The sequence below is a fragment of the Mobula hypostoma genome, chromosome 5, assembly GCF_963921235.1.
Source record: "Mobula hypostoma chromosome 5, sMobHyp1.1, whole genome shotgun sequence".
Taxonomy (NCBI): Eukaryota; Metazoa; Chordata; class Chondrichthyes; order Myliobatiformes; family Myliobatidae; genus Mobula; species Mobula hypostoma.
Window position 1 is genome coordinate 30,582,382 of NC_086101.1, and position 27,002 is coordinate 30,609,383.

General features: G+C 43.4%; 1 protein-coding gene across 1 annotated transcript in view; it reads right to left on the reverse strand.

Annotated features, from left to right (window-relative positions):
- Window positions 1–979: 979 nt before the first annotated feature.
- Window positions 980–27,002, reverse strand: part of LOC134346173 (collagen alpha-1(V) chain-like) — a 273,825-nt gene continuing 247,802 nt past the window's right edge. Inside the window, exons 59-67 of the mRNA XM_063047492.1 lie at window positions 26,559–26,666; window positions 24,634–24,687; window positions 21,533–21,568; window positions 14,504–14,557; window positions 12,936–13,206; window positions 11,691–11,803; window positions 9,573–9,641; window positions 4,553–4,786; window positions 980–3,116 (exon numbers count right to left, since the gene is read on the reverse strand). Coding sequence (XP_062903562.1) covers window positions 2,970–3,116; window positions 4,553–4,786; window positions 9,573–9,641; window positions 11,691–11,803; window positions 12,936–13,206; window positions 14,504–14,557; window positions 21,533–21,568; window positions 24,634–24,687; window positions 26,559–26,666 — 1,086 coding nt within the window. The 3' untranslated portion in view covers window positions 980–2,969. The remainder of the gene's footprint in view (window positions 3,117–4,552; window positions 4,787–9,572; window positions 9,642–11,690; window positions 11,804–12,935; window positions 13,207–14,503; window positions 14,558–21,532; window positions 21,569–24,633; window positions 24,688–26,558; window positions 26,667–27,002) is intronic.

Below are 27,002 nucleotides of genomic sequence, written 5' to 3' on the forward strand. Positions count from 1 at the left end.
TTCCGGAGGGAAGGCCTCAAAATCCCCGGCTTTGCCTGCTGTTGGCGACCGAGATTGAGGTCGAATTGTTGGGGCAGAGATGGTGCTCAGTACTCGGTGTCGGAGAGCTGATCAGAGGCTCGAAGTTTTCGGATGACTCAGATTCAGACCGTGGTCAGGCATGGCAGGGAGAGTTTTCCTTCCTTCTCCCGTCTGCGTGAGATGTGGGACATTTGAGAGACTTTGAACTTCTAACTGTGCTAATGGACTTCTTCATCAGATTATGGTATTGTTGCACTGTTGTAACTATATGTTATAATTATGTGGTTTTGTTAGTTTTTTCAGACTTGGTCTGTCCTGTGTTTTGTGATATCACACCGGAGGAAATATTGTATGATTTCTTAATGCATGCATTACTAAATGACAATAAAAGAGGACTGCGTGTCTTTATAATCTAACCTAATCTTGTATGGGCAAGCAAATTCTGAAGCCAAACAGCTAAGTCACTGTGGATCCCTTGTATTATAATCTTCTAGATGATCCCAACAGGAGGGACCTTGTTACTGCCTTGTTAATTCACGTAGGCAAGATCAACATCTCTACCTTTGTCATTCACATGTATCACTTTCTTGAAAAACGATGTTGTAAGATATAACTTGTCCCACAAAAAGCTATGTGTTCCTATACAGCAATGCCTGATCAGAGTCCTGCCATTAACAGTAATTTCCCTTTACATTTGCTCTCCCAATGTGCAGCCATAGTCTTGAAACACTCTTGATTCATATAAGGCTTCGAACAATAAAACTGGACATTGAATGTGAGGAAAATATTGAGTCTCCAAAGTTCCAATCAGGTTGAATAATGGCAGAGTATAATGGAACTTTAATATAAAGGAATGTGAGGTGCTGGCAAAGGTGATCTACACTGGTCAACACATTTAGTAAGAATTCTATTATTTTAACTCTGCAGGGAAGAAGCATGTGTTTATTTGTTACTATTATATATTTTAATGCATAACATTTTAAAGAAACATTCAATAAATTAGTCTTATCTCTAAATATGAAGGAAACATAAATGCCAATACAACCTAAAGAATGTGTTGTGAACTGGTCAAAGAAGGAACATACTTATATTGCACCTATCATAACCATAGACCATCCAATGCAAGTTAATGACTGTAGTGTTGCCACTGTTGTCCAGTTAAAAGAGGCAATACAGTTCATTTGCACATGGTCCAATGAATGGCAATGTCATGATCTGATTTTTATTGGCATTTATTAAGGGGATCTGTAACATTGCCTGTATGGATTTGGCTTATCTGAGAGAAGCTTCTCTGAGAGCACAGCACTTCCTCAGTGCCATAAGTTATCAGGCATTCAAGTGCCTGGAGTGGGACTTGAACCCAAGAACTTCTGATGCAGAGCTCACAACTGATACCTTTAGTGGGAATGGAAAACACTGCAGATGATGGAAATCTGAAATAAAAAGATGTTTGACCTCTGCAGGTTGGGCGGCATCAGTGGAGAGACAAGCAGATTCAGCGTTTCTGGCTTTCCTGATGAAACACTGAATCCGTTTCACTCTTCACAGAGCTGCCTGATATGGCGAGTACATTCAGCATTCTCTGTTTAATATGTCTACTGGCCAGATCTGGAAAGATCACTAAAATCCCAAAATGTACAGGGATCAAAATCAGCATTCTGAGCTGATGAAATCAGAAAAGGTTGGGAAAAAATATTGAGTCAGGCACCATCTATGGAAAGAGAAACAAGGTTAATGTTTCAGAATTGTAACCTGTGTCATAACAGTATTTGACACTGTCTGTCTCAGTCTCCACAGATGCTGCCTGACGTGTTTCCAGCTTTTTCAGTTTTTAATTTAATTTCCATCATTTGCAGTTGTTCTTTTTATTGAAAGTCAATATTTTTTCTTTTCAAAACCAACAAAGAAAGTGACAGGCAGTACAATATTGGTGATTTTTTTTTTCAATCTATTAAAAGATTCAGTCCACGCAGACAGGAACAGTACAGAACAACAAGTGCCCTACCACACAATGACTACAGTTAACCTCGGGGAGAACAAAAATTACATGTGAGGATAAAGTGAAACCGCACAAAGTGGCAGTGCAAAGCTGGCGTCTGGAATCTGTAACTGGATATTGTGTCAAGGAGCGTAAAATGCTATGGTGGGAAGGAGAGATGGGTGAGTTGGGGGTTGAAGAGGAGAGAGAGAGAGAGAGAGAGAGTGTGTGAGAGAGAGAGAGAGAGGGGGTGGGGGAGAAGGTGACCTCAGAATGGAGGGAGAGCATGCAGCAGTGAGTGTGCGCATAAATGGAAGGGGTAAAGCTGAGTAAAGAGAGAAGCAAGAGATGAGAACATATCAGCCACCTTCCTATACAGAAAAATTAACACAACAAGCAGCAATTTATAGATATATTTTACATTAGAAATAAAAAATACTTACAAACATATAACACTCTGAGCACCTTTTCTTTTTTTAAAAAAGGAGAGTAAATACAATTTTGGAGCACCATATTTACTAGTAAAGCTTCACAGACTTAATTCATCTTTTATTTGCTATTTGGTTCAAATTTACGGCAGGTGTATGAATTAAATAAAATCGTCTCTCTCTCTTTTTGTTGTGGTTTTATATTACAATCTATGGAGAACATTTTTTTAATTAAAAAAAAAACAGAAAATTTTATCTTCTGGCCACTTTCCTTAATAAAATAATAACACCCACATCAAACCAGGCCACTACCTCCAGAGGGGAATTGATCTTAATGGAGCTGGAGGAGGAGGAGGGGAGAACACAGTAGGTGATACAACAGATCTTTTTTCCCCATATTTTGTTTTCCTTCATGTAAGTAACTGTGCTTCACATCTTCTGTCAGGTGAGCATGTAAGCTGCATGCCGAGGATTTCCTTCTCAGGGGTGAATGGGTCAGCAAGGTGGTAGTGACACTAGTCATGGTGGGAGCTGGGCGAGTTTTAGCCCTGGAAACAAACAGGTCCCACTTCGAATCCGAACTTCTGGTGAGGTTCAGTGAAATCGGTGAAGAGCACGTCCACGAAGGGCATCTGTTCCACCTGCGGAGTATTGATCTCCAGGACTGTTTTGTCACTGCCCTTCCTCAGCTGGGTCAAGGCAAGAAGAAAATGCATGTTAATATGGATCTAGACATCGGGATCATCCCACACCATGCAGCAACTTTACTGGGTGTCCTAATTGACCTTTGAGGTTGCTGGTCAGACAACAGGCAAACAGGTCTTTCAGCCGACTGTGTCCACACTGGCCATTAAGTACCTGCCTATACCAATCTCATTTTTCCTTTGCAATCCTGGAAACTTGCCCCCCCCCCCCCGCCCCACCACCAACCACTCTCAATTCCCTTGCCAAGCTCCTACACAAGGGGTAATGTATAGTAGCCAATTAACCGAGTGAACATGTGTATGAGGAATCCAGAGCACCCAGGGGAAACACATGCAGTGACTCCACTCGAGTAGCACCCCAGTTCAAGATTGAATCTGGCTCTCTGAAAGCTGGGAGGCAGTAGTGCTAACTGCTGTACCACTGTGACACCTTTATTTATCCCTTGCCAAATGGTTTAAAACACACACACACACACACACACCCCACCCCCGGATGAAACCTCCAGCTTTGCTCTTCTTTTCTCAGTCGTGACCCTGTGTAGCAGGTCCAGCAGTCCTAAGCAGAGGAGGTAACAGCTCCACTGTGTCAGAAATATTCAGCACAGAGTGTGAGGATGGCATAGGCCAGAGTGAAGCTTCCCCCTATATTGCCTCATCCCCCATTCCCATGGTCAGACACAGGGTGAAGCTCCCTCTAAACTGTTCCATCAAACACCTCCAGAGATCTGACAGAATGAAAGTCCCTCCAAAAACTCCCATCGTACACTAGGACAATTATACAGGGAGTGAAGATCCCTCTACTGTCCCACAACACATTCCCAGGGTGAGACACTGTGAAGTTCCCTCTACTGCCCCATCACTCATTCCCAGGGCCAGACACAGAGTGGAGCTCACTCTATGCTGTCCCATCACAGTTCCAGGATTAGACACAGAGTGCAGCTCCCTCACTATCTGAACACACAATCCCAAGGTCAAACACGAAGCAAAATGCTCCCTACACCACTTCGTCACACACTCCAGGGAGAGAGACAGAGTGAAGCTCTCTCTACACTATCCCATCACAAAGACTTGGGGTCAGACTTAGAGTCAATTTCCTACACTATCTCACCACACTCTCCCGGCATAGTAACAGTCAAGGGTAGATGCACACTCAACACTGTGTTCCACACATTAATTGGGGCAGCTATAAAAAGGGTCTGATGATTAGATAAAGGGTAAATTTCTTTCTGTGTTGGCCCATTAAGGACTCCAGGTCATTTATAAAGTACAGAATTATGTTCCCTTTCCACTGTTCCATCCATCACTGCCACTAAGAGCTGGATGGAGAACTATGCCACTCATTCATTGTGTAATTGGGCCAATTTCCATTTAACTTTGACATTTCCATAAACAAGTGTGTAACAGTGAGAGCTCAGACTGACCGCACAGCCATCCATGATGGCCTTGATGTATGGGTTGTTGTCAAAGGACATCTCCTCGTCATTGGCCCCCAGGAACCTCATTGCCTTGTCATAGCTGTCGGTTGCTGTGTGGTACCAGGCGACGGAGCGGTGACAGTGGTAGGTGAAGTTCTGGCGGGCTGCCACACTCAGTAATCGCAGGAAGGTCATCTGCACCACGCCAATTGGGTTGTTGTCTGAGTCTACATAGGATAACTGCAAAGGAAGTGAGGCATTGCATTAGTAACAGTACAAGATTCTCCAAAGTCTTTCTTTTGTCCAAGTGATGGTGAAACCAAGGGATTTACAGCAGACAAATGGTCATAAAGCCTCCCATAGCCACCAACTGCAATAATGATCAGGTAGCCATTTTAAAGATGATCTGTAGTCATAGAAACAGGCCATTTGGCCCACTGAGTTCATGTTGACCATCAGATACCCACTTCCACTGTCTACACTACCCGCTGCGTCACGAAAGCAGCCATCATAATCAAAGACCCCTCACACCACAAATATCTACTCTTCTCCCCTACATCCATATTGAGCAGAAGATACACACCTTGAAAGCACTCATCACCAGGCTCAAGGACAGCTTCTACTCCATTGTTTAAAATTCCTAAATGTATCTCTTGTATTAAAATTGAAATTGACCTCAAAACGTACCATGTCATGGCTTTGTATCTTATTGCCTGCCTTAACTATACTTTCCCTATAAATGTAATGCTATATTCTGCATTCTGTTATTGCTTTTCTCTTTGTACTATCTTCATGTAAATATGTTTTGATATTATATGTATGGATAGCATGCAAATATTTTCCATTGTACCTCAGTACGTGCAAAAATAATAAACCAATTATTATTTCCAGCTTTCTACAGGGGCACAATTGAGAGCATCGTGACTGGCTGCATCACTGCCAGGTATGGGAACTGTACTTCTCTCAATCACATGACTCTGCAGAGAGTGGTGTGGACAGCCCAGCGCATCTGTAGATGTGAACTTCCCACTATTTAGGATATTTACAAGACAGGTGTGTGAAAGTCTGAAGGATCATTGGAGACCTGAGTCACCCCAACCACAAGCTGTTCCAGCTGCTACCATCCGGGAAATGGTACCGCAGCATAAAAGCCAGGACCAACATGCTCCAGGACAGCTTCTTCCACCAGGCCATCAGACTTAATTCATGATCTACTGACTTCATGATGACGCAACTGTATTTCTATGTTATGTTGACTGTTCTGATGTATTTATTATAAACTACTATAATTGCACATTGCACATTTGAACAAAGACATAACGTAAAGATTTTTACTCCTCATGTGTATGAAGGATGTAAGTAATAAAGTCAATTGAATTTACTAATTACATCTATAAACATGAAGCCGCAGCATTGGCCATTGAAGTGTTGCATATATCTCATTTGTTCAGGGTACACAATTCCACCACTTCATCAATCAGTGCATTCCAGATTCTAACTGCAAACAGGATGAAAAAATCCCTTCCTCAGATCCCCGATAAATGTCTTACTCTATGGCTCAATGTTGTGCATCGCAGTGTGGGAAAATCAGTGTACATCACTATCAGGTCACAGAGTCATATAGCATAGAAACAGGCTCTTCAGCCCCCGCCTCCTCTTCTCCAAGAATGGATGAATGGTAGGACAACTCGGGAGTATTGAGGAACTGATGGACCTTGGTGTACTTTGTACATCCAATTATCACAGCCTATCCACCCCATCCTAATCGCTGAAACACTCCATCCCAAGCAACAACCACTTTTGTACTCTCTCCAGTGCGATCAAGATAAAGATTAGCTTTATTTGTCACATGTATTGTATACTGAAAAAATGTGTTGCCTGTGCCAATAACCAACACCGCCCAACATGTGCTGGTTACAGCCTGCAATGTCACCATGCTTCCAGTACCAACATAGCATACCCTCGGTTTACTAACCCTAACCTATATGTCTTTGAAAAGTGAGACAAAACCGTAGCACCTGGATGAAACCCAAGCAGTCACGGAGAGAAAATACAAATTTCTTACATGGGAATTGAATCCCTTATGAACACAACAGTCCAGTAGTCCAGCTGTAGGTCAACCACGTTTTTAAAGTTGTAATGTAATCTCCCTGCTCTTACTCTCTGTCTTTTCTTCACCACCTTATCTAACTATGCTTCCATCTTCAGAAATCATTGGTCTCATACTAGCCAAGGTCCCTCTGTTCCTCAATACTCCCTAATGCCCTAACATTCATTGTGTCTATCCTATCCTGCTTAGTCCTGCCAAAGTGCACCAGCTCACACTTATCAGGAATACATTTCATCTTCCACTGCTCTTCCAATTCACCAACTAATAACTATTGTAACCTCACACCTCATTATCAAAGCCACCACAAATTTTCATGTCATCCATAAAGTTACATTTATAAATATTGACCCATCTTTGCTCCTCATTGAAAACAGCACCACAGCGTCAGAATGGACAGATGGGAACTCAGACTAAAGTTTTGTTTGCAATGTGGTGCTAATCAAATTGAACATCAAAATCTAGGAGGGAGGAGAAGATGGCGGCGCGACGCAACGCGCGCAGCTCTCTGATGAAATGGTATCGTATTTGCAAGTAGGAAGCCGTGCACAATTCTGATTTGATGGAGACAGACGTGAGAAGCACAGAGGAACATCTGCAGTAACTTCTGAAATGCCCGGTTTGCTGCTGCTGCTACTGTGCGATCGGGAATCTCCGGAGGGAAGGCCCCAAAATCCCCGGCTTTGCCTGCTGCTGGCAACCGGGGCTGGGGTCGAAGCATTCGGCAGAGATGGTGCTCGGTGTCGGAGGGCAGGTTGGAGCTCGAAATTTTCGGACGACTCAGAGTCGGACTGCGGTTGGGTATGGCAGGGAGAGTTTTCTTCCTTCTCCTGTCTGCATGAGATGTGGGACTTTCGAGAGACTTTGAACTTTTTCACCGTGCACACGGCCTGTTCTTCATCAAGTTACGGTATTGCTTGCACTGTTGTAACTATATGTTATAATTATGTGGTTTTTGTCAGTTTTTCAATCTTGGTCTGTCCTGTGTTTCTGTGATGTCACACCAGAGGAATATTGTATCATTTCTTAATGCATGCATTACTAAATGACAATAAAAGAGGACTGTGTGTGTGTCCTGCATGCCGGTCGTGCACGCAGCCTGGTACAGCCGTTTCGATCAGTATTCTTCACTTTCTTCTTCTTACTTTTTAACTTACGTTATTTTTTGTATTTTTTTTTCACGGTAACACGTCGAAGCTGCACCCTCTCTAACATGCTGGTAGAGAGAGTTTTATTTGGGTTTTTAGCGCTGGAAATAGTTACATCTCGACACGCGGGACAGAAGCAAGGTCGCATTGTTTATTCCAGGGACCAGCTGCTTGCGCTAATGCTGGCCGGTTTAGTGAGCAGAGCGGCGGACACCCCTGCTGAAATCTGGAGGAAAACACACAGAGGATGCAGAGGGGGATCACAAAGGTGAGGAAAGAGGACCGGGTCGAGACAACAGAGACTTATGGAGAAGAGGAGTTCGGTGGGTAATAAAAAGGACGAGTTCACGGCGCTAGCCAGGCATCAGAGAACATTTTGGGAGTGCAGTGTTATGTGTTTCATCGAAATGGGGCTGCATGAGGACATACCCGATCAAAACTTCTCCATGGACGGCTTCCAGACTGTTCCGGCTGACCGGAAGTGCACTGAGAGTGGTAAGCGTAAAGGAGTTGGGTGCTTGCTGTTCTGGTTAACAACAGATGGTGCAATCCGAGTCATATTACGATCGAGGAACGTGTTTGTAGACCAGATATTGAACTTTTTACTGTTGGACTTCGGCCACATTCCACCGAGATACAACATTGGGCGTCACGGGAGGTTGTTCCTGCCTGTGGCCATCGAACTTGCAGCTCCTCCCATGGAGGGTCAGACTCTCTGAGCCAATAGACTGGTCCTGGACTTATTTTCTATCTGGCATAGTTTGCATTTTGTTGTTTGATTGTTTGTGGTTTTTGTGTTGCTATATTTACGCTCTATTCTTGGTTGGTGCGGCTGTAACGAAACCCAATTTCCCTCAGGATCAATAAAGTATATCTATCTATCTAATCTAATCTAATCTAAAAATCTCAGCTGCTTGGTACGTGGTCACAAATACAGAGACACACACGACTACTCATGTATAAACCTGCTTCAGTGAGATCACAATTCCACAGTAAATGATCTCCTCACCCTTAATGCATTCCTCACAGCTGAACTCAATGACACAGATCACCAGTTCTAAGAATTTTATATGTGGTCTAGTACCAGTTTCACTCTGATTCAGTGAAGTGGCCTTGGCAGATTATGGCAGGTTGTAGGGTCATTGTTTGTGCATTATGGGCTTGGAAGTAGATGTTGCCTTGTGTTTTATACCACATCGACTATGGCCTGGCAGTGGAAAAACAAACACACACAGAGGAAGACAGTGACATGCAGACACACGCATACAAGAGCACCCAAGCACACACAGACTGATTCTGATTGAGATTCACTTATCACTTGTACATGTAAATACAGTGAAATGTATCATTTGTGGCAACAACCAACACCACCCAGGGATATGCTGGGGAAACCCACAGCGATCAGCACACATCCACTTGCCAACATAGCACTCCCACAATGTTCAGCACAACAACATCAACAACAAAACAAAACACAACAACAACAAAGCAAGCCCCCCCCAAGCGTGCGCGTGCGCGCACACACACACACACACACACACACACACACACACACATACAGAGGTAGATAGACAGATGCACACACACAGGTAGACAAAGACAACCACACACAAGCTCAGACAGATGCACACACAAAGATAGGCACACAGGAACATGCACAGACAGACAAACACAAACATATACACAGAGGCATGTACACCGGGGGATTAACTCCCCAGCCTCACTAACCCAAAGAATTGATTACAATGAGTCACTTTGTGTCAGCTCTTACCTGTGCTCCTTGCTTAAACTCACTGAACCAGGCCCCGGGGTATTCATTATTCCACGAGGACATCTTCACCTGCAGGTTAGATGATCAGATGTGATTTCAATGCCCACATTACCCTCTGACCAGAATGCACAAATAGGTCACAGCACCCTCACACCCCACACCACAGCTGGTAACTACCCTCACACTGACTGATCATCCTACAGGTATTGTCTCCTACAGCTCCCCTCCTCATAGAGTCATAGAGAGATACAGCAGAGAAGAAGGCCCTTTGGCCCAATAAGATGGTACTAATAATCAAAGACCCACTTATACACAGTCTACATTGATCCCACTCCCATCTACCACCCAGACTCTAACCCAGACCACTACACACTGGGGTCAGCTTACAGTTAACCCACCAACATGTATGATGTAATTTACTTTAGTTTCTTTTTTCATGCAAATTATTTATAACCTTTTCGATAGATCTTCTCTCAACCCATCCTCTTGCCATCGTAACAAGGATAGGGTTCACCTTCTCCTTACCCACCATCATCTGCGCCTCCAAATTCAGCACATCATTTATCATAACTTTCACCATCTCCAATGGGATCCTGCCGCTAGGTACACTTTTATCTCCCTTCCTCCCCACCCACCCACTCCACTTTCCATTTAAATCACTCTCTGTTTGACTCTGTTGTCCAGTCAACTCTTCTCACTGATCTCCCTCCTGGTACTTGCCCCTGCAAGCAGGATATTTGCTACAATTTCTCCACTCCCCTCACCACAATTCAAGGCACCGAACAGTCCTTCCAGGTGAGACAACACTTCAGCTGCAAGTCTTTTGAGGGCATCTGTCGTATCCCAAGCTACAGCCTCCTCTACATCAGTAAAACAGAAACCAGATTGGAAAATCATTTCTATGAGCACCTTCGCTCTATCCACCACAAAAGTAGGATCTCCTGGTTTGTACCCATTTCAAATCAGCTTCTCATTTCCCATTCTGACATGCCTGTCCATGCAGTGCTGAGGCCAAACATAGGTTGGAGGAGTAACACCTTATGTTCCGTGGGTGATGACATGAACATTGATTTCCCTAATTTACTCCTCCTCCTCCCTATCTCTTCCTCCATTCTCAATTCTGCTTACCCTCTCTACCCTTCTTTTCTCATCTTCACCTGCTCATCACCTCTCTGTTTCCCCTCCTCCTTCCCTTGCTTCTATGCTCCATTGTCCTCTTATATTAGATTCTTTCTTCTTCATCCACATATCACCGTCCAGCCTCTATCTTTATCCACACTCCTTCACCCACCTTCTCCCTCACCCGGTCCCACCTATCACCCGCCAGCTGTACTCCTCCCTCTCCCCCCACTTCCTTATTCTGTCTTCTGCCCTCTCCCTTTCCAGTCCCGATGAAGGGTGTTGGCCTGAAATGTTGACTCTTTATTCCCTCTACAGATGCTGTCTGACTTTCAGAATTCCTCCAGCATTTTGTGGGTATTGCTCAAGAATTCCAGTATTCTCAGAATCTCCTGTGTTTATGTATATTTTATATTAATTTAAGTCTACCTTACAGTACATTTGTTGTATCTGTAATACACTGCTGTGGCAAAAATATAAATTTCATTACCCTGAGTACATGTGCCCATGATGCTTAACTTGAAATTTGACATGCGAGGAAACTGCAGCGCCAAGGGGAAAGCAATGTAGTCTCAGGGAGGTCATGCAAACTCCACACAGACAGCACCAGAGGTCAAAATTGAACTGCGTCTCTGTCACTGTGATGCGGTGACTCCACCAGCTATATCACTGTGCATTCCATCCCTTCCACTGCCAACCAATTCCAATCACGCTGGTATCTTTGATTCCCCGTTCACCACTGTATACCTTCACCACAGTTCTCCTTTCCCATCAGTCTGGCATTCATCCCTGACCTTATCCAGCATTGCCCATACCATCACCGTGTCCCCAGTATGCTCAGAATCAAAGACACATGAAAGAGAATTCCCTGAAGCCACAGCACATAGGACATTGCTGGGTATGGCCCAACAGAAGGACATACGTGGTAAGAAAGCAGAGACTGGCTCCATGTGTGGGATGGGCCAAGGGTCTCCCAGATGGTGTGATCTCCCTACTCACCCCTGAGGATTTCTTATCCGGGAAGATGCAGGTCTCTCCTCCCGCAGTGAAGTTACAGTAAACCTTGAAGGAGTCAGCCGCACAACCCTGGTTGGGGTCAATCCAATATTCACCTGAGGGATGGAGAGGAAGGAGTAAAAACTGAATGGTGTGAGCTTGATTAAATTGACTAATACCTATCAATCTTAGTTATTGTCCTGAGATTTCTTTTACCCAACACCACGCATCTAAGGCACTTGTCTGCATTCGGTGAAGTGCTGGTTATCTACAACACCAGCCTGGATTTACTTATCTACATCACTCATACTCAGATAAAAAAAGCATTGGAAACTTTTCCAACAGCTGACAACATCAGGTCAAGAGCTGAGAGTCCTGTCCTGACTCACCTCCTGGTTGTCCAAATCCTCCCCAACATCTACAAGGCACAAGTCCGGGTTGTGATGGAACACTTGCCATTTGCCTGGGTGACTGCAGCTCCAACAACTCCCAAGAAGCCTCATACCATCCAGGACAAACTGCCTGCTTGATTGGCATCCTAAACGTTTACCCTGTCCAGTATCTTAAATATACACTGTGCAAAAACATCAAAGTTCGCTTGACAGCACTTTTCTACACTTCTTGCTTCCTCAGGAAAGCAACCAACATCATCAAAGACCCTACCCACCCCACACATTCAGCCACTCTCTCTCCCATCCGGAAGAAGATACAAAAGTCTTAAAGCACATACTACCCAGAGCAAGGTCAGCTTCTATCCTGCAGTTATAAGGCCCTAGAATGGTCCCCAAGTACAATAAGTTCCCCTCACAATATACCCCATTATGATCTTGAAACTTAATATCTACTCACAATGCACTTTTTTTGTAGCTGTTACACATTATTTTGCATTCTATTATTGTCTTGTCTTGTACTAACTCAATGTGCTGTGTAATGATTTGATCTGTATGGACAGTATAAAAGACAAGCCACTCACTGTACCTTGGTACATGTGACAATAACAACCAGCTCCAACTCCAATTCCAACCTCCCACAAACACAATCATAAGGAAGAGGATACAGAAGCACCAACTGTTAAGCTTCCAACATTAAACCATGCTAACTTACAAACATATCACCATTCTATTTCTGTCACTGAGCTGCTACCCTAACTGTAATCTGAAGGTTGGGTTGTTGTACAGGCCCAAGGGGTGCATGTGCTTCAGGTGTACCACTGCCTAGGAGGAAGAGGAAGGGGACCGGGACACTCACCGTCCTTGTAGTCCTCGTGACAGATTTGCAGGTCCCTACAGGTGCGGGCTGGGTGCTCCTTAGTGCCGATCGGGTGCCTCATCTGCTCAATCTCCACCTTTAGTGAGTTCAGTGACCCAAATATCTCCTCCATTCCATCAGCGTAATCAAGGATCTCATCATCCATCATCAGCTCATCTGGCAGAAGCTGGCTTCCATCTATGGACACCGATCGCTTGCTCTTCTTGCGCCTCTGGATAGGGAGTGGCTGGATGACTTCACCTGGAGGACCCTAGCAAGGGCAGAGAGGGAAGACGTCAAGAGGGCAGCAGACAGCCACAGTTGTGACCAGCAGAGACCTTCACTTTACCAGATATGCTTTCTGTGATTGGTTTCATTAGCCAGTATAACCACAAGCTAGGCATCAATTCCTATGTGGCCAGTGAATGTTACGGAATACAAGTACTCTACATAAGGATCAAATTATGTTCTGCACTTAATGATCCTGGACAATCATACGTTCTCTGCATCTTCTTCATAATTCTACATCTCACTGTTATATAGGAATGAAACCAGATGCACACCTAACCTAACAAACTCCTGGAGTAGTGAGAGCATGGGAGGGATAAAATAAAACTCCCTCTGTACTGTTCCATTAGACCCACATGACCAGAGGAAGCATGGTTTCAATGTAAAGTAAATTTGCCTACACTGTCCTATCATGCTTTCCAAGGACTTGGGTTAGACACAGAGAAAGCAGCCTCTATGCTTACTATTACACTCTCCTAGGCAAAGGGTTAGAGAGAGAGTGAAGCTCCCTCTGCACTACCCCATCACGCTCTCCCAGGTTAGACACAGAGAATCTCCCTCTGTACTGTTCCATTATACACCATGATTAGAGACAGAGCAAAGCTCCCTCTACACTGTCCCCTCATACTCTCCTGGAGTCAGACACAGATTAAAGCTCTCACTCATGTGCTCCCAGGGTCAGACACAAGAGTGGTACTCCTCTGTACTGTCATGTCACATACTCTCAGGACAGGGGCAGCAGATCTCAATACATAATGAAGTTTCTACCCTGACTTGGTAGAACTTGAGCTGCAATTATAATAACAGCTGTAATTTACATTCTTGGAATCAGCTATCACTGAACCAAGTGACCAACTTGAGTAAAATTTCAGACAGTATCTCAAGCCAAATCTTTCCACTGGATCAATCGGAAGCATTGGGTCAGCCAATGTACCGGTCAGTCCTGATGTCACTTCCAACTCAGTAAATATTTAGCTTTAGCCCTGTTGTTTTCAGTAGTGAACCCAACAGACAGAGGCAGCATAGGTTAGATATAGAGTAAATTTGCTTCTACATTGTTCCACCACAGTTTCCAAGGACATTGGTTAATCACAGAAAAGCAGCCTCTACACTGCCTATCACACACTTTCTGTATTGCATGGAGGCAGGTTACTCATTAATCATGTAAGCGACAGAAGTCCAACACGATATCCACTTTCCACCAGGACAGAGTGATGGAGCGCACCACTTTACAGACAATAGGAAGGGGAAGTCGGAGACTGCAATGAGGTACTACTCACAGGAACACCAGGAGGACCAGGAACACCTCGCTGCCCTTTCGGTCCAGCCACGCCCTGCAGGGATCAGAGGGAGAGATGGTATTAAACACAACTTATATTTAAGTAGCTCCTTTAACATTATATTCTGCATTCTGTCATAGCTTTTTCTCTTCTACTGCCTCTATATACCAGTGTGCTGAAATGATCTGCATGATTTAATGATCTGACAAAGTTTTGCTCTGTTCCTCAGTGCATGTGAAAATAATAAACCAATTTACCATTTTTTTATTGGTGTAAAAGAACGAGGGTAGATCTCATTGAAACTTATCGAATATTGAAAGGCTGCGATAGAGTAAATGTGGAGAAGTTGGTTCTTATAGTCGGGGAGTCAGGGACCAGAGGACACAATCTCAGAATAGAGGGATGTACCTACAGTAAAGAGATAAGCAGGAATTTCTTTAGGCAGATGGTGGCGAATCTTTGGAATTCAGTGCCACAGATGGCTGTGGAGGCCCCATCATTGGGTATATTTAAAGTAGAGGTTGATATATTCTTGATTAGTAAGGGCACCAAAGGTTATGGGGAGAAGGCAGGAGAATGGAGTTGAGAGGGATAATAAATCAGCATTGGTGGATTGGGAGAGCAGACCCATCTAATACTGCTCCTATGTCTTATGCTCTTACGGTCTAAAAGCCCACAGAAAACTTTAAGAGATATTATCAAACATATGATGATATTAAGTCACATAATTAAAAGTTTTGTCAAGGAAAGAAGGTTTTAAGTTGAGGAGAGTGACAGAGTGACAGGTTTAGGGAAGGTATACCTAAAGATCAGTGCCCAGGCAGCTACCAATATAACATTGAATAACACAGTACATGAAGAGGCCCTTTAGCCCATTATGTTATGCCAAACTAGTTACACTAATGACACCTGATTAACCTAACTCCCTTCTGCCTGCACATGGTCCATATCTCTCGATTCTCTACACATTCATGTGTTTAGCTACTGAACAGAGTCTATTATATCTGCCTTCACCATTAACCCCAGCAGTGCATCCCGGGCACCAAATTCTACATAAAACACTTGTCCCACACACATCTCCTTTGAACTTACTACTTCCCACCTTAAATGCAGTCCCTCTAGTATTAGGCATTTCAAATCTGAGAAAAAGATACTGGCTGTCTATTCCATTTGTGCTTCAATTTGTTAACAAACTTCCATCAGATTTCCACTCAGTCTCTCCCACTCCCGAGAAAACAAGCCAGGTTTGTCCAACCGCTCACGATAGCACATGCTCTCTGATCCAAGCAGAGCAGACTCATCTGATAAATCCAGTCAATCTCTTCATCCTGGTAAATCTCTTCTGTACCTTCACCAAAGCCTCTAATAGGACATGTCTTCAGGAGGAAGAGTTTGCCTATGATCTGCACAGTAAGACGGAGGACATGGCTAGTCCAAGCTCTTCAATAATTGTCTCTTGGCCATGCAGCCATGGCCTTCCACAGTGGGGCCGGTATGCAAGCCAAGCTGATGAACATCTACACCTGTCTCAGTGACCCATTTTAATATGGGCACAACCCAGGAAAATGAACTTTAGATACTCAGGTGAACACCAAGCACCAGAGCCACAGAAACAACACGAGCTGCTCAATTCCCCAGAATGGCACCAGTGGTATGCAGAGGAATCAGGTGAAACTACTGTGAGGCCTGAATCTCAAGACTTTACAACATTGCAATGTACAGTAAGTACATGGATAAAAAAGGTTTAGAGGGATATAAGCCAAATGCAAGCAAGTGATACAGGCTTCTATGGGCAACTTAGTCAACATGAATGATATGAGCCAAGGGCCAGCTTCTATATTGTATTACACTATAACTCTAGGGCTCTATTATGGGAAACTGCCAAGTGGTTTCCACATGCCAAATAAAACTCAACAAACAAAAGCAGTGGTGACTCTATAATGTCAGTGCTCCTCAGAAGTACTTTCAGCCAAACCGGTGGACAATGGAGTGTCAGGGTCGAACTTCTCAGTAGGGCAGATTTTGATTGACTTAGAGCACAAGAATACCAGCCAATGAGATGCCCAGGTCCTCCCTCTCCACACCATCCTAAGGCAATCTTGTGCCTGCATCACTCCAGTCGCAGGGAAGAGTCACATTTTGCCTTCCAAGGAAAGGTTTAGCTTTGGAGCAATCTTCTGATCTTGCAGTCATTAGGGGAGTTGTTGAGTGGAGCCAATGAGTATCAATGAGACATGAGAAAAACTAATGAATGAACTAAAAACACACAACTCCATATATAAGATGGGATTGTTTAATATTCAATGCAAATCTAGTGTTAGCAGCAGAAGGCAGAGGTTCTTCCTTACAACTTGGAAATTGGTCTTCAGCCCAACATCCAGGCCTACCAATTTTGCTTACATGAGCTAGTCCCATTTACCTGCATTTGACACACATCTCTCTAAACCTTTCCCATTCATGTACATGCCCAAATTTATTTTTAACATTGTAGTTGTTTGTGCCTCTACTGCTTCTTCTGGCAACATGTTCTAAATACCCACCATCCTCAGTGTGAAAAATTTACCCCTCGAGTCCTCATTTACCCTTTTCCTCTCACTTAAACTCATGCTCTAGTTTCTCCTACTTTGCAACCATTCGCTTTATCTGCTCTCTTCATGATTTTATAACCTCTATAAGGTCATCCCTTCAGCTGCTATGTGCCAAGGAAAGCAGCCCGGCCTATCCAGTCTCTCCTTACAACTCACGTCCTACAGTCCAGGTAACATCCTTGTGAATCTCTGCCACTCTGCTTTCAGCTTAATGACATCTTTCCTACTGTAGGGTGACCAGAACGCTACAAAATACTGCAAGTGCAGTATCACAAGATTCACAAGTAAAAGTGGCAGGCCGACAAATCCAGGGCAAGCATTAAAAAGGGCTAAGAGAGTTGTAAAAGAGCGCCTGAAGGCTTTATGTGTCAATGCAAGGAGCATTCGTAATAAGGTGGATGAATTGAAAGTGCAGATTGTTATTAATGATTATGATATAGTTGGGATCACAGAGACATGGCTCCCGGGTGACCAGGGATGGGAGCTCAACGTTCAGGGATATTCAATATTCAGGAGGGATAGACATGAAGGAAGGGGAGGTGGGGTGGCGTTGCTGGTTAAAAAAGAGATTAACGCAATAGAAAGGAAGGACATAAGCCGGGAAGATGTGGAATCGATATGGGTAGAGCTGCGTAACACTAAGGGGCAGAAGACGCTGGTGGGAGTTGTGTACAGGCCACCTAACAGTAGTAGTGAGGTCGGAGATGGTATTAAACAGGAAGTTAGAAATGTGTGCAATAAAGGAACATCAGTTATAATGGGTGACTTCAATCTACATGTAGACTGGGTGAACCAAATTGGTAAAGGTGCTGAGGAAGAGGATTTCTTGGAATGTATGCGGGATGGTTTTTTGAACCAACATGTCGAGGAACCGACTAGAGAGCAGGCTATTCTGGACTGGGTTTTGAGCAATGAGGAAGGGTTAATTAGCGATCTTGTCGTGAGAGGCCCCTTGGGTAAGAGTGACCATAATATGGTGGAATTCTTCATTAACATGGAGAGTGACATAGTTAATTCAGAAACAAAGGTTCTGAACTTAAAGAGAGGTAACTTTGAAGGTATGAGACGTGAATTAGCTAAGATAGACTGGCAAATGACACTTAAAGGATTGACGGTGGATATGCAATGGCTAGCATTTAAAGGTTGCATGGATGAACTACAACAATTGTTCATCCCAGTTTGGCAAAAGAATAAATCAAGGAAGATAGTGCACCCGTGGCTGACAAGAGAAATTAGGGATAGTATCAATTCCAAAGAAGTAGCATACAAATTAGCCAGAGAAAGTGGCTCACCTGAGGACTGGGAGAAATTCAGAGTTCAGCAGAGGAGGACAAAGGGCTTAATTAGGAAGGGGAAAAAAGATTATGAGAGAAAACTGGCAGAGAACATAAAAACGGACTGTAAAAGCTTTTATAGATATGTAAAAAGGAAAAGACTGGTAAAGACAAATGTAGGTCCCCTGCAGACAGAAACAGGTGAATTGATTATGGGGAGCAAGGACATGGCAGACCAATTGAATAATTACTTTGGTTCTGTCTTCACAAAGGAGGACATAAATAATCTTCCAGAAATAGTAAGGGACAGAGGGTCCAGTGAGATGGAGGAACTGAGTGAAATACATGTTAGTAGGGAAGTGGTGTTAGGTAAATTGAAGGGATTGAAGGCAGATAAATCCCCAGGGCCAGATGGTCTGCATCCCAGAGTGCTTAAGGAAGTAGCCCAAGAAATAGTGGATGCATTAGTGATAATTTTTCAAAACTCGTTAGATTCTGGACTAGTTCCTGAGGATTGGAGGGTGGCTAATGTAACCCCACTTTTTAAAAAAGGAGGGAGAGAGAAACCAGGGAATTATAGACCGGTTAGCCTAACGTCGGTGGTGGGGAAACTGCTGGAGTCAGTTATCAAGGATGTGATAACAGCACATTTGGAAAGCGGTGAAATGATCGGACAAAGTCAGCATGGATTTGTGAAAGGAAAATCATGTCTGACGAATCTCATAGAATTTTTTGAGGATGTAACTAGTAGAGTGGATAGGGGAGAACCAGTGGATGTGGTATATTTGGATTTTCAAAAGGCTTTTGACAAGGTCCCACACAGGAGATTAGTGTGCAAACTTAAAGCACATGGTATTGGGGGTAAGGTATTGGTGTGGGTGGAGAGATTGGTTAGCAGACAGGAAGCAAAGAGTGGGAATAAACGGGACCTTTTCAGAATGGCAGGCGGTGACTAGTGGGGTACCGCAAGGCTCAGTGCTGGGACCCCAGTTGTTTACAATATATATTAATGACTTGGATGAGGGAATTAAATGCAGCATCTCCAAGTTTGCGGATGACACGAAGCTGGGTGGCAGTGTTAGCAGTGAGGAGGATGCTAGGAGGATGCAGGGTGACTTGGATAGGTTGGGTGAGTGGGCAAACTCATGGCAGATGCAATTTAATGTGGATAAATGTGAAGTTATCCACTTTGGTGGCAAAAATAGGAAAACAGATTATTATCTGAATGGTGGCCGATTAGGAAAAGGGGAGGTGCAACGGGACCTGGGTGTCATTATACACCAGTCATTGAAAGTGGGCATGCAGGTACAGCAGGCGGTGAAAAAGGCGAACGGTATGCTGGCATTTATAGCGAGAGGATTCGAGTACAGGAGCAGGGAGTATTGTGTGCAGTTTTGGTCCCCTAATCTGAGGAAAGACATCTTTGCCATAGAGGGAGTACAAAGAAGGTTCACCAGATTGATTCCTGGGATGGCAGGTCTTTTATATGAAGAAAGACTGGATGAACTGGGCTTGTACTCGTTGGAATTTAGAAGATTGAGGGGGGATCTGATTGAAACGTATAAGATTCTAAAGGGATTGGACAAGCTAGATGCGGGAAGATTGTTCCCGATGTTGGGGAGGTCCAGAACGAGGGGTCACAGTTTGAGGATAGAGGGGAAGCCTTTTAGGACCGAGATTAGGAAATACTTCTTCACACAGAGGGTGGTGAATCTGTGGAATTCTCTGCCACAGCAAACTGTTGAGGCCAGTTCATTGGCTATGTTTAAGAGGGAGTTAGATATGGCCCTTGTGGCTACAGGGGTCAGGGGGTATGGAGGGAAGGCTGGGTTCTGAGTTGGATGATCAGCCATGATCATAATAAATGGTGGTGCAGGCTCGAAGGGCCGAATGGCCTACTCCTGCACCTATTTTCTATGTTTCTATGTTTCTATGTTTCTGTGCAGCTGTAACATGACATCTCATCTTTTATATTCCAGGATAGCATTAATGTTAGGATCTGCACTGAACAATCTCTAAAGATCACCACCCAGCAATTCCCTTTTCTTTGTCCTTAAATGAGCATCAACTATTGTGATAAACAACATTTGCACTTTCTGTGATTTCCTTGCATTCCATGTACACTCATCAGTTCTGCTCACTGTGCTGGCTGGAGAGTCAGTCCAATGCTTAAGTATTTTCTCTCAGAGAAACAGAACGGTCTCCAACCAGTTAACTCCCTTTTAACGTGTATTCACTGATGTGTTTTTTGTGCATGGCAGATAGTATGACAATGAACAGATTTGTGAATAATTAACTGCCAAGGACATGAGGGAACATTCTCCAGATAGTAGAATGGGATGTCTTATTTCCACCTGATGATACTCATCATCTCAAAGTAAGAGTGCACATTCAAATGTACAGGAACGTAAAAAGCTGAAGAGAGTAGTGATCTTATCATGGGAAGATCCCTCTCCACCATAGGTAATATCTACAGGAAGTGCTGACTCAAGAAGGCAGCATCCATGATCAAAGATTCCAACCATCTGGGCCATGCCTTCTTCTCCCAACTACCATCGAGCAGGAGGCACCAAAGCCTGAAGTTCCATACCACCAAGCTCAAGAACAGAATCATCCCTTCAACTACTTGGTTCCTGAACCAACCCGCACAACCCTAATCACTACAGTTTAGCAAAACTATGACCACTTTGATGTTATTGCAATGAAATTATTTTTTTCCCTTGTTCTTAATATATTTTTTCTTGTGAACATTGTACAACATGTTAATGCATGTTTATCTTGTGAATCGTGCTTTTGTGATGCTGTGACTGCAAGTAAGTTTCTCATTGCTCTTGTGTATACATGTATTTGTGCATGAAACAATAACCTTGACTTTCACATTGACGTAACTGGATGATGACACCTGTCTGTGCTCTCCTCCTATACTAATAAGCTGCTACCACTTTCTTCTCCTTGAACTCTTAGTCTTCAATCTAATTCTCCAATGAGCATCATTGGTTAAACATCAGCACATTATATTCTCTCCTTGTCTCATATCCCATAGAAGGACATAACTTTACAACATTTATACCAGAACAAGACATTCTTTTTTTCCTCTCAAAACTTACAATGTCATTTTACTTTCCATAACTGGCTCAGAGAATTAACCATGAAGTGACTTAACTCACCATAGAACCTTTTGAACCCTTAGGACCAGGAGGACCCTAGAAGAGAAGGAAACAGTATTAGGATTACTGCAGTAAAGACTTTGTGCACTAACCTCAAGTAAACACACAGGTCTTAAAAAGCATAAGAACATAAACACAATGAGATACCGTGTAATCCAGGTTATCTGCATAATATAAGAAACACCCCAAGCAATGCGGCAACATAGCACCCAGAACAGAAGGGAGCTATGATTTAAGTTGGTGGGACCAATATTTAGAAAAAAAACTGTCATTTCTAATGCAAGAAGTGTGATTTCCACAGTCTTCAAGAAGTTTCCTGCCCCGAAACATTAACTTTTTACTCTTTTCCATAGACGTTGCCTGGCCTGCTGAGTTCCTCCAGCATTTTGTTTATCTTGTTTCGGATTTCCAGCATCAGCAGATTTTCTTGTGAGCATGATATACATGCCTTCATTGGTTATCAGAATTTATAGAGGGATCTTAATTATCTGTGTAAGGGCGAAGGAATGGCAAATGCAGTTTAATTTATAACAGTTTGAGATGTTGTATTTTGGAGAGAAAAATGAGCATAGGACTTTCACAGTGAATGGTAGGTAGTGTTGTAGGATAGGAGGGACCTAGGAGTACATGTACACGCTTCCTTGAAAGTACCGTTACAGTAGTCAGGGTGGTGAAGAAGGCTTTTGGCACGCTGCCCTTCATTAGTGAACTCCTGTATTCCACTGCTTGCCTGATATGATTGCAGAGGAATTTTCCTTGTAAACTTTCCCTTCTTCCCCAGAGGATCACAGAATCAAAATTAGGAAATGGTCATTTAATACTGAGGTCCTTAGGAATATGAGATAGGAGAACAAACAGTTAATACTACACTGTGGAGGAGCTTCTAACAAAGGTGAATCTCTGGAATTCTCCACTCAAGGGTGCTGTCGAATTTAGATCTTTGAGGGTACTTAAAAAACAGGTAGAACTTTTATTTAAAAAGTCAGGAATTGAGGGCTATGGGGATTTGGTGCAGAACAGCAGATGAAGCCCTGGGCAGATTAGCCACAATAATATTGAATGGCCTTATTCAACACCTGGTTTCTTGTGTATTTTTTGGCCTTTATTAGGTTTCTATTACATGGCTGTAGGGTTAGTCAGGGTGAATGCTTGCTCACAAACCAGGAACCGAGAGAGTAATTTGGATGAATGTGGATTGAATAGCCAGCAGGGATTTGTATTCATAATATATAAATAAGATTTATAGATGTGTGTACCAGGCACAGTTTCAAATCTGAAGATGATATAAATATTGAGGATATAGCACACTGTGAGATTTATAGTTACGAACCAAAGTGAGAGAGACAGGTTGGTATAATGAACAGATAGGTTGCAGCTGGAACTCATTGTGGGAAATATGAAGTGATATGCTTTGGTCAGAAGAATTAGGAAAACCACTCTGAACCAGAGACCACAGAGCTAACTAGGGTGCATGAACAGAGAGATCTAGGGATAGAAGCAGATACTTTACTGAAGGTGGTGGGACAGGTTGAGAAAATGGTTAAAAAATCATTAGGGATCAAGGCCTGAAGTCTAATGGTATGTAGTACAGACAGAAAGAGATCATCGTGAACCTTTGAACATGGTGAATGAGGTTAGAGATCTACAAAGCCTGAGTCGTGATTTTCGATTGTTTCTAGATTATCGAGTTGAGTTCTGGGTGCAACACCTTGGGAAAGATATGAAGGTTTCAGGCAGCCAAGAGAAGAGATCTACCAACATGATTCCAGGGATGAAGGACTTATATTTCCTCAGTGACAGGAGAAGCCAGGGCTGTTCTCCATGGAATTGGTTAGGGTCTGGGGAGATCAGATATAATATTCCAAGTATAGAAAAGTGGACAGTGAGAGACTGTTCTCTCTGGGGGAGGGTCAGGAACTGGAGACAGCGAATGATGGTGATTAGCAAAAGAATTAAAGCAAGTACAACTTTGCTACATAGTGGCACAGCTAGGATCAGGAGGGCACACTCAAGAGTGCAGTGGAGATGGATTTAATTGTAATTTTCAAAGACGCTGGAAACAGATGTGAAAGGGAGGACTTTGTTGAGTTCTGGGGAAAGGGCAGGTGAGTGAGACTAGGTGGGCTGTGTTTGCATAGGGCTGAGGGGCTGAATAGCATCATGCAGTGCTGCAACCATTCTGTGAATCCCTTGCACTATGATCACAGTCCAATGGAGCAGCTAGTCTTTTCCCATCTCCTCATAACCCCCAAAGCACAATACTGGGAATTACTACAGGCAAATGCACCAGTTTTTCAAGAAACTACCCAACCCCTACTCCAGGGAGCAGAGGTTAAAGAAGGGTTACAGAGGGATATTGATGAGCATACTAATATGCCCAGCAGGTAACAGGGCATGTAGACATGATGGTTAAGAATGCATATGAGATCCATGTCCATTAGTGAATCAGTGGGCAAAAGGCTATGCAAGAGCTGAGTTACACACTAGTTAGACTGCATCTAACTCATCAGCACACTTGAGAAAGTATGTAACAGCGTGCTATGTGGAGGAGAATCACCAGGATGTCACCTGGGATGGAGAATTACAATGACGAGTAGGAGTTGGCCAATCTGAAACAAAGCAAATGAGGGGAAGTCAGCTGTGGCGGACAAAGTGAAGATTGAGAACCGTACAGCAATGTCTGGGTGACATGAAGGTAACTAGTAAAATGAGAAAATACTGACTGGATGGATTGGGCCTGAGACTCACAAAGCCTTCAGTGGCAGCACACGCTCAGCCTGTGGCATCGGCCCAACCAATAACGTAGCCCCAAACAGAAACATACTCCCAACCAATAATGCACCCCAAACCAGAAACACACCCCCAAACAATAATGTACCCCAAACCCACGGCATGTACCTAATCCTGGCAATCACCCAATAATACATGCCCCACCCCTGAACACACTCTGACCTCCCGCACAACACCCCTCCACCTTCAACCCACCACTCTGGCAGTCGGGATTTTTGACAAACTAGGCACTGGAGCCTGCCGTGTGGGAGCTCCTACCACCCAGACACTTGACACATTAACTGACTAGTACCACAAGCAGTGAAGCTTACCGGTAAACCAGGGGGGCCTGCAGGACCTATGGGACCAGTGGCACCAGCAATACCCTAGGATCAAAGAGAAGACGATGAGAAAACTGAGAGATTCTTTGAATGAGACACCACTGCTAGGTAACAGAGGGTATTTCCATGGAAACATATTTCCATACATCTATTAACTTGAATTCTTTCCAACCCTCTCAATTTACCTTTGGTAATGTGGTGTAGCGTGTGCGTAGTTCTACCCTCTTCCAAACCTGTATGCTCCCTGCTAGAGATATTACCTCACTGGCTTCTCGGAATCTACTCTAAACTTCTCCCTCTCTCTTTTGGTCCTCACTGTAGATCCAAACCCTGCCTTTCATACAGTTTCTCTTTGAAACATCTTGTAAAGCTGGTGTACACAAAACTTTAGTAACAGTCAGGCGATGTAATTACCTAATCCTCTTACTATTAGTAGTTCAAACACTGCATCACAATACAGAAATGGCACAGTATTGTACCCTAGTGGTGTTGAAGTTACAAACAACTACATCTGTACCACAAGGAACTAGTCCAATCTATACTCTGAGGAACAGAGACCCATTTGGGTAGGATCTCTTTTCCAGCTATAAATGGTCTAACTTGGGGCAGTATGTAACCTCAAGCACAAATGAAGCCGAGTGTACAAGGTTCTGTGTGGGTTTGTAAGCCTGTCAATGGAAGTCTATCACTCTGCAGGCAGAACAAAATCAAATGAAAAACCTTAGTGACTTTGTTAATTTTCAATAGGGTTTAAAAACTCTTCAAGATTTAAACACATTAACAGAGGTATCCTCAATATGTTACATATCTACTTTCTCATGTTTTTTATGACTAACATATACTCACATTGCCTTATATCACAGATGGAGTTCATTGAGTCTACGCCTGTTCCCTGAGCATTATTTTCATTCCCAATCCCTTGTTTAATTTCCTGTGGCTTGCTCCGTCACATGTGTCCATTAATGCCATCCAGATTCACTTCCCACCCAGCTACACTCGAGGGGCAATTTAAAGTAACCAATTAACCTATCAATCCACATGTCATTGGGATGTGGGAGGGGCCTGGAGCAATATGATGAAACCCATAGATTGAGACCTTGGATTCAAAAAGATAGATGTCTTGAATTGTTAAATTCAGTTTCTTTTCACTGATGCTAAGATTAGGCTGGGAACTGACATCACAATATAAAAATGATTATTTGCTTGTCTGTAAACCTGTACTCATCAGTACAATTAACACTGCAACAGGCTAAGAGTAAATTACAGGATATAAAAAATATTTTTCAAAATGTGACCGCTTTGTTTCACATTTCACATTCAGCAATGTGGCAATGTTTCAGGGAGCGAAGGGGGTGCTTCTGAAATCAGGTGGAATCCTGTCATGGGACATTTGGACACACACGAAGTAAACTTTATATCCACAAGAGTCAAGCATGGGGACTTTCAGATGTTGATACTGTATTAGCCCTACAATAGCACCTCACTGCTGTCACTGTTGCTGCTACAATACCACTATTCATGCCTCAGATACCTAATTTATGAATGGCACATCCTGAACCAAATATAGTGTTTATTATGGATTACTGAGATATCATGGTCATATAGGTCTGGCACCCTAATTTTTGACTGAAGGGACATTCACTGACCTCAACGAAATCAACATGCTTTCTGCTTGGATGTTACAGTTGACCATCAGAGTTGTTGACTCTAGCAAACAGACATACCTGTACGCAATCATCAAGCAAGTTCATTCTCCTTTCCTTAGTGACAATAGGACAAACTAGGAGAGACACAGACTGTCTCAGCATAGGCTAGGAATGTACTGTAGGTAGTGGGAATGACTTTGCAAGTTCACATCATGAATGGTATATGCTACCACTGAAATACTGGAAATAATCAAGGCTGCAGGTAATTACGTTGTCTCCTTTTGGACCAACTGATCCCTGTGGACCAGAGGATCCTCGATCTCCCTTCTCCCCTTGTTCGCCTGGAGGTCCGATCAATCCAATGAGACCAGGGTGACCCTGGAAGAGAAACACACACATTCAATTAAAGGGTCCCAGCGAAAGCCGCAGAGAACCAATGAAGCGGGTCACAGGGAGTTTGTGAAAAGTGTCACAGAAAGCTATGGTACAAATCACAGACATATCAAACATATAAGAGAGAGAAAGATGGAGAGACAGTGACAGGAAAGGAAAGGATAGAGTAAAAGATATACAGAGACAAATAGATAGACAGACAAACAGAGGTAGAGAAAGAGAGAGACAGAGAGATAGAGAGAATGAATGGTGGATGAGTCAGGTCCATCACTGAGGAATTGTGATGAATCACAAATGCAGAAATACGTAAAGGCAAGAGGA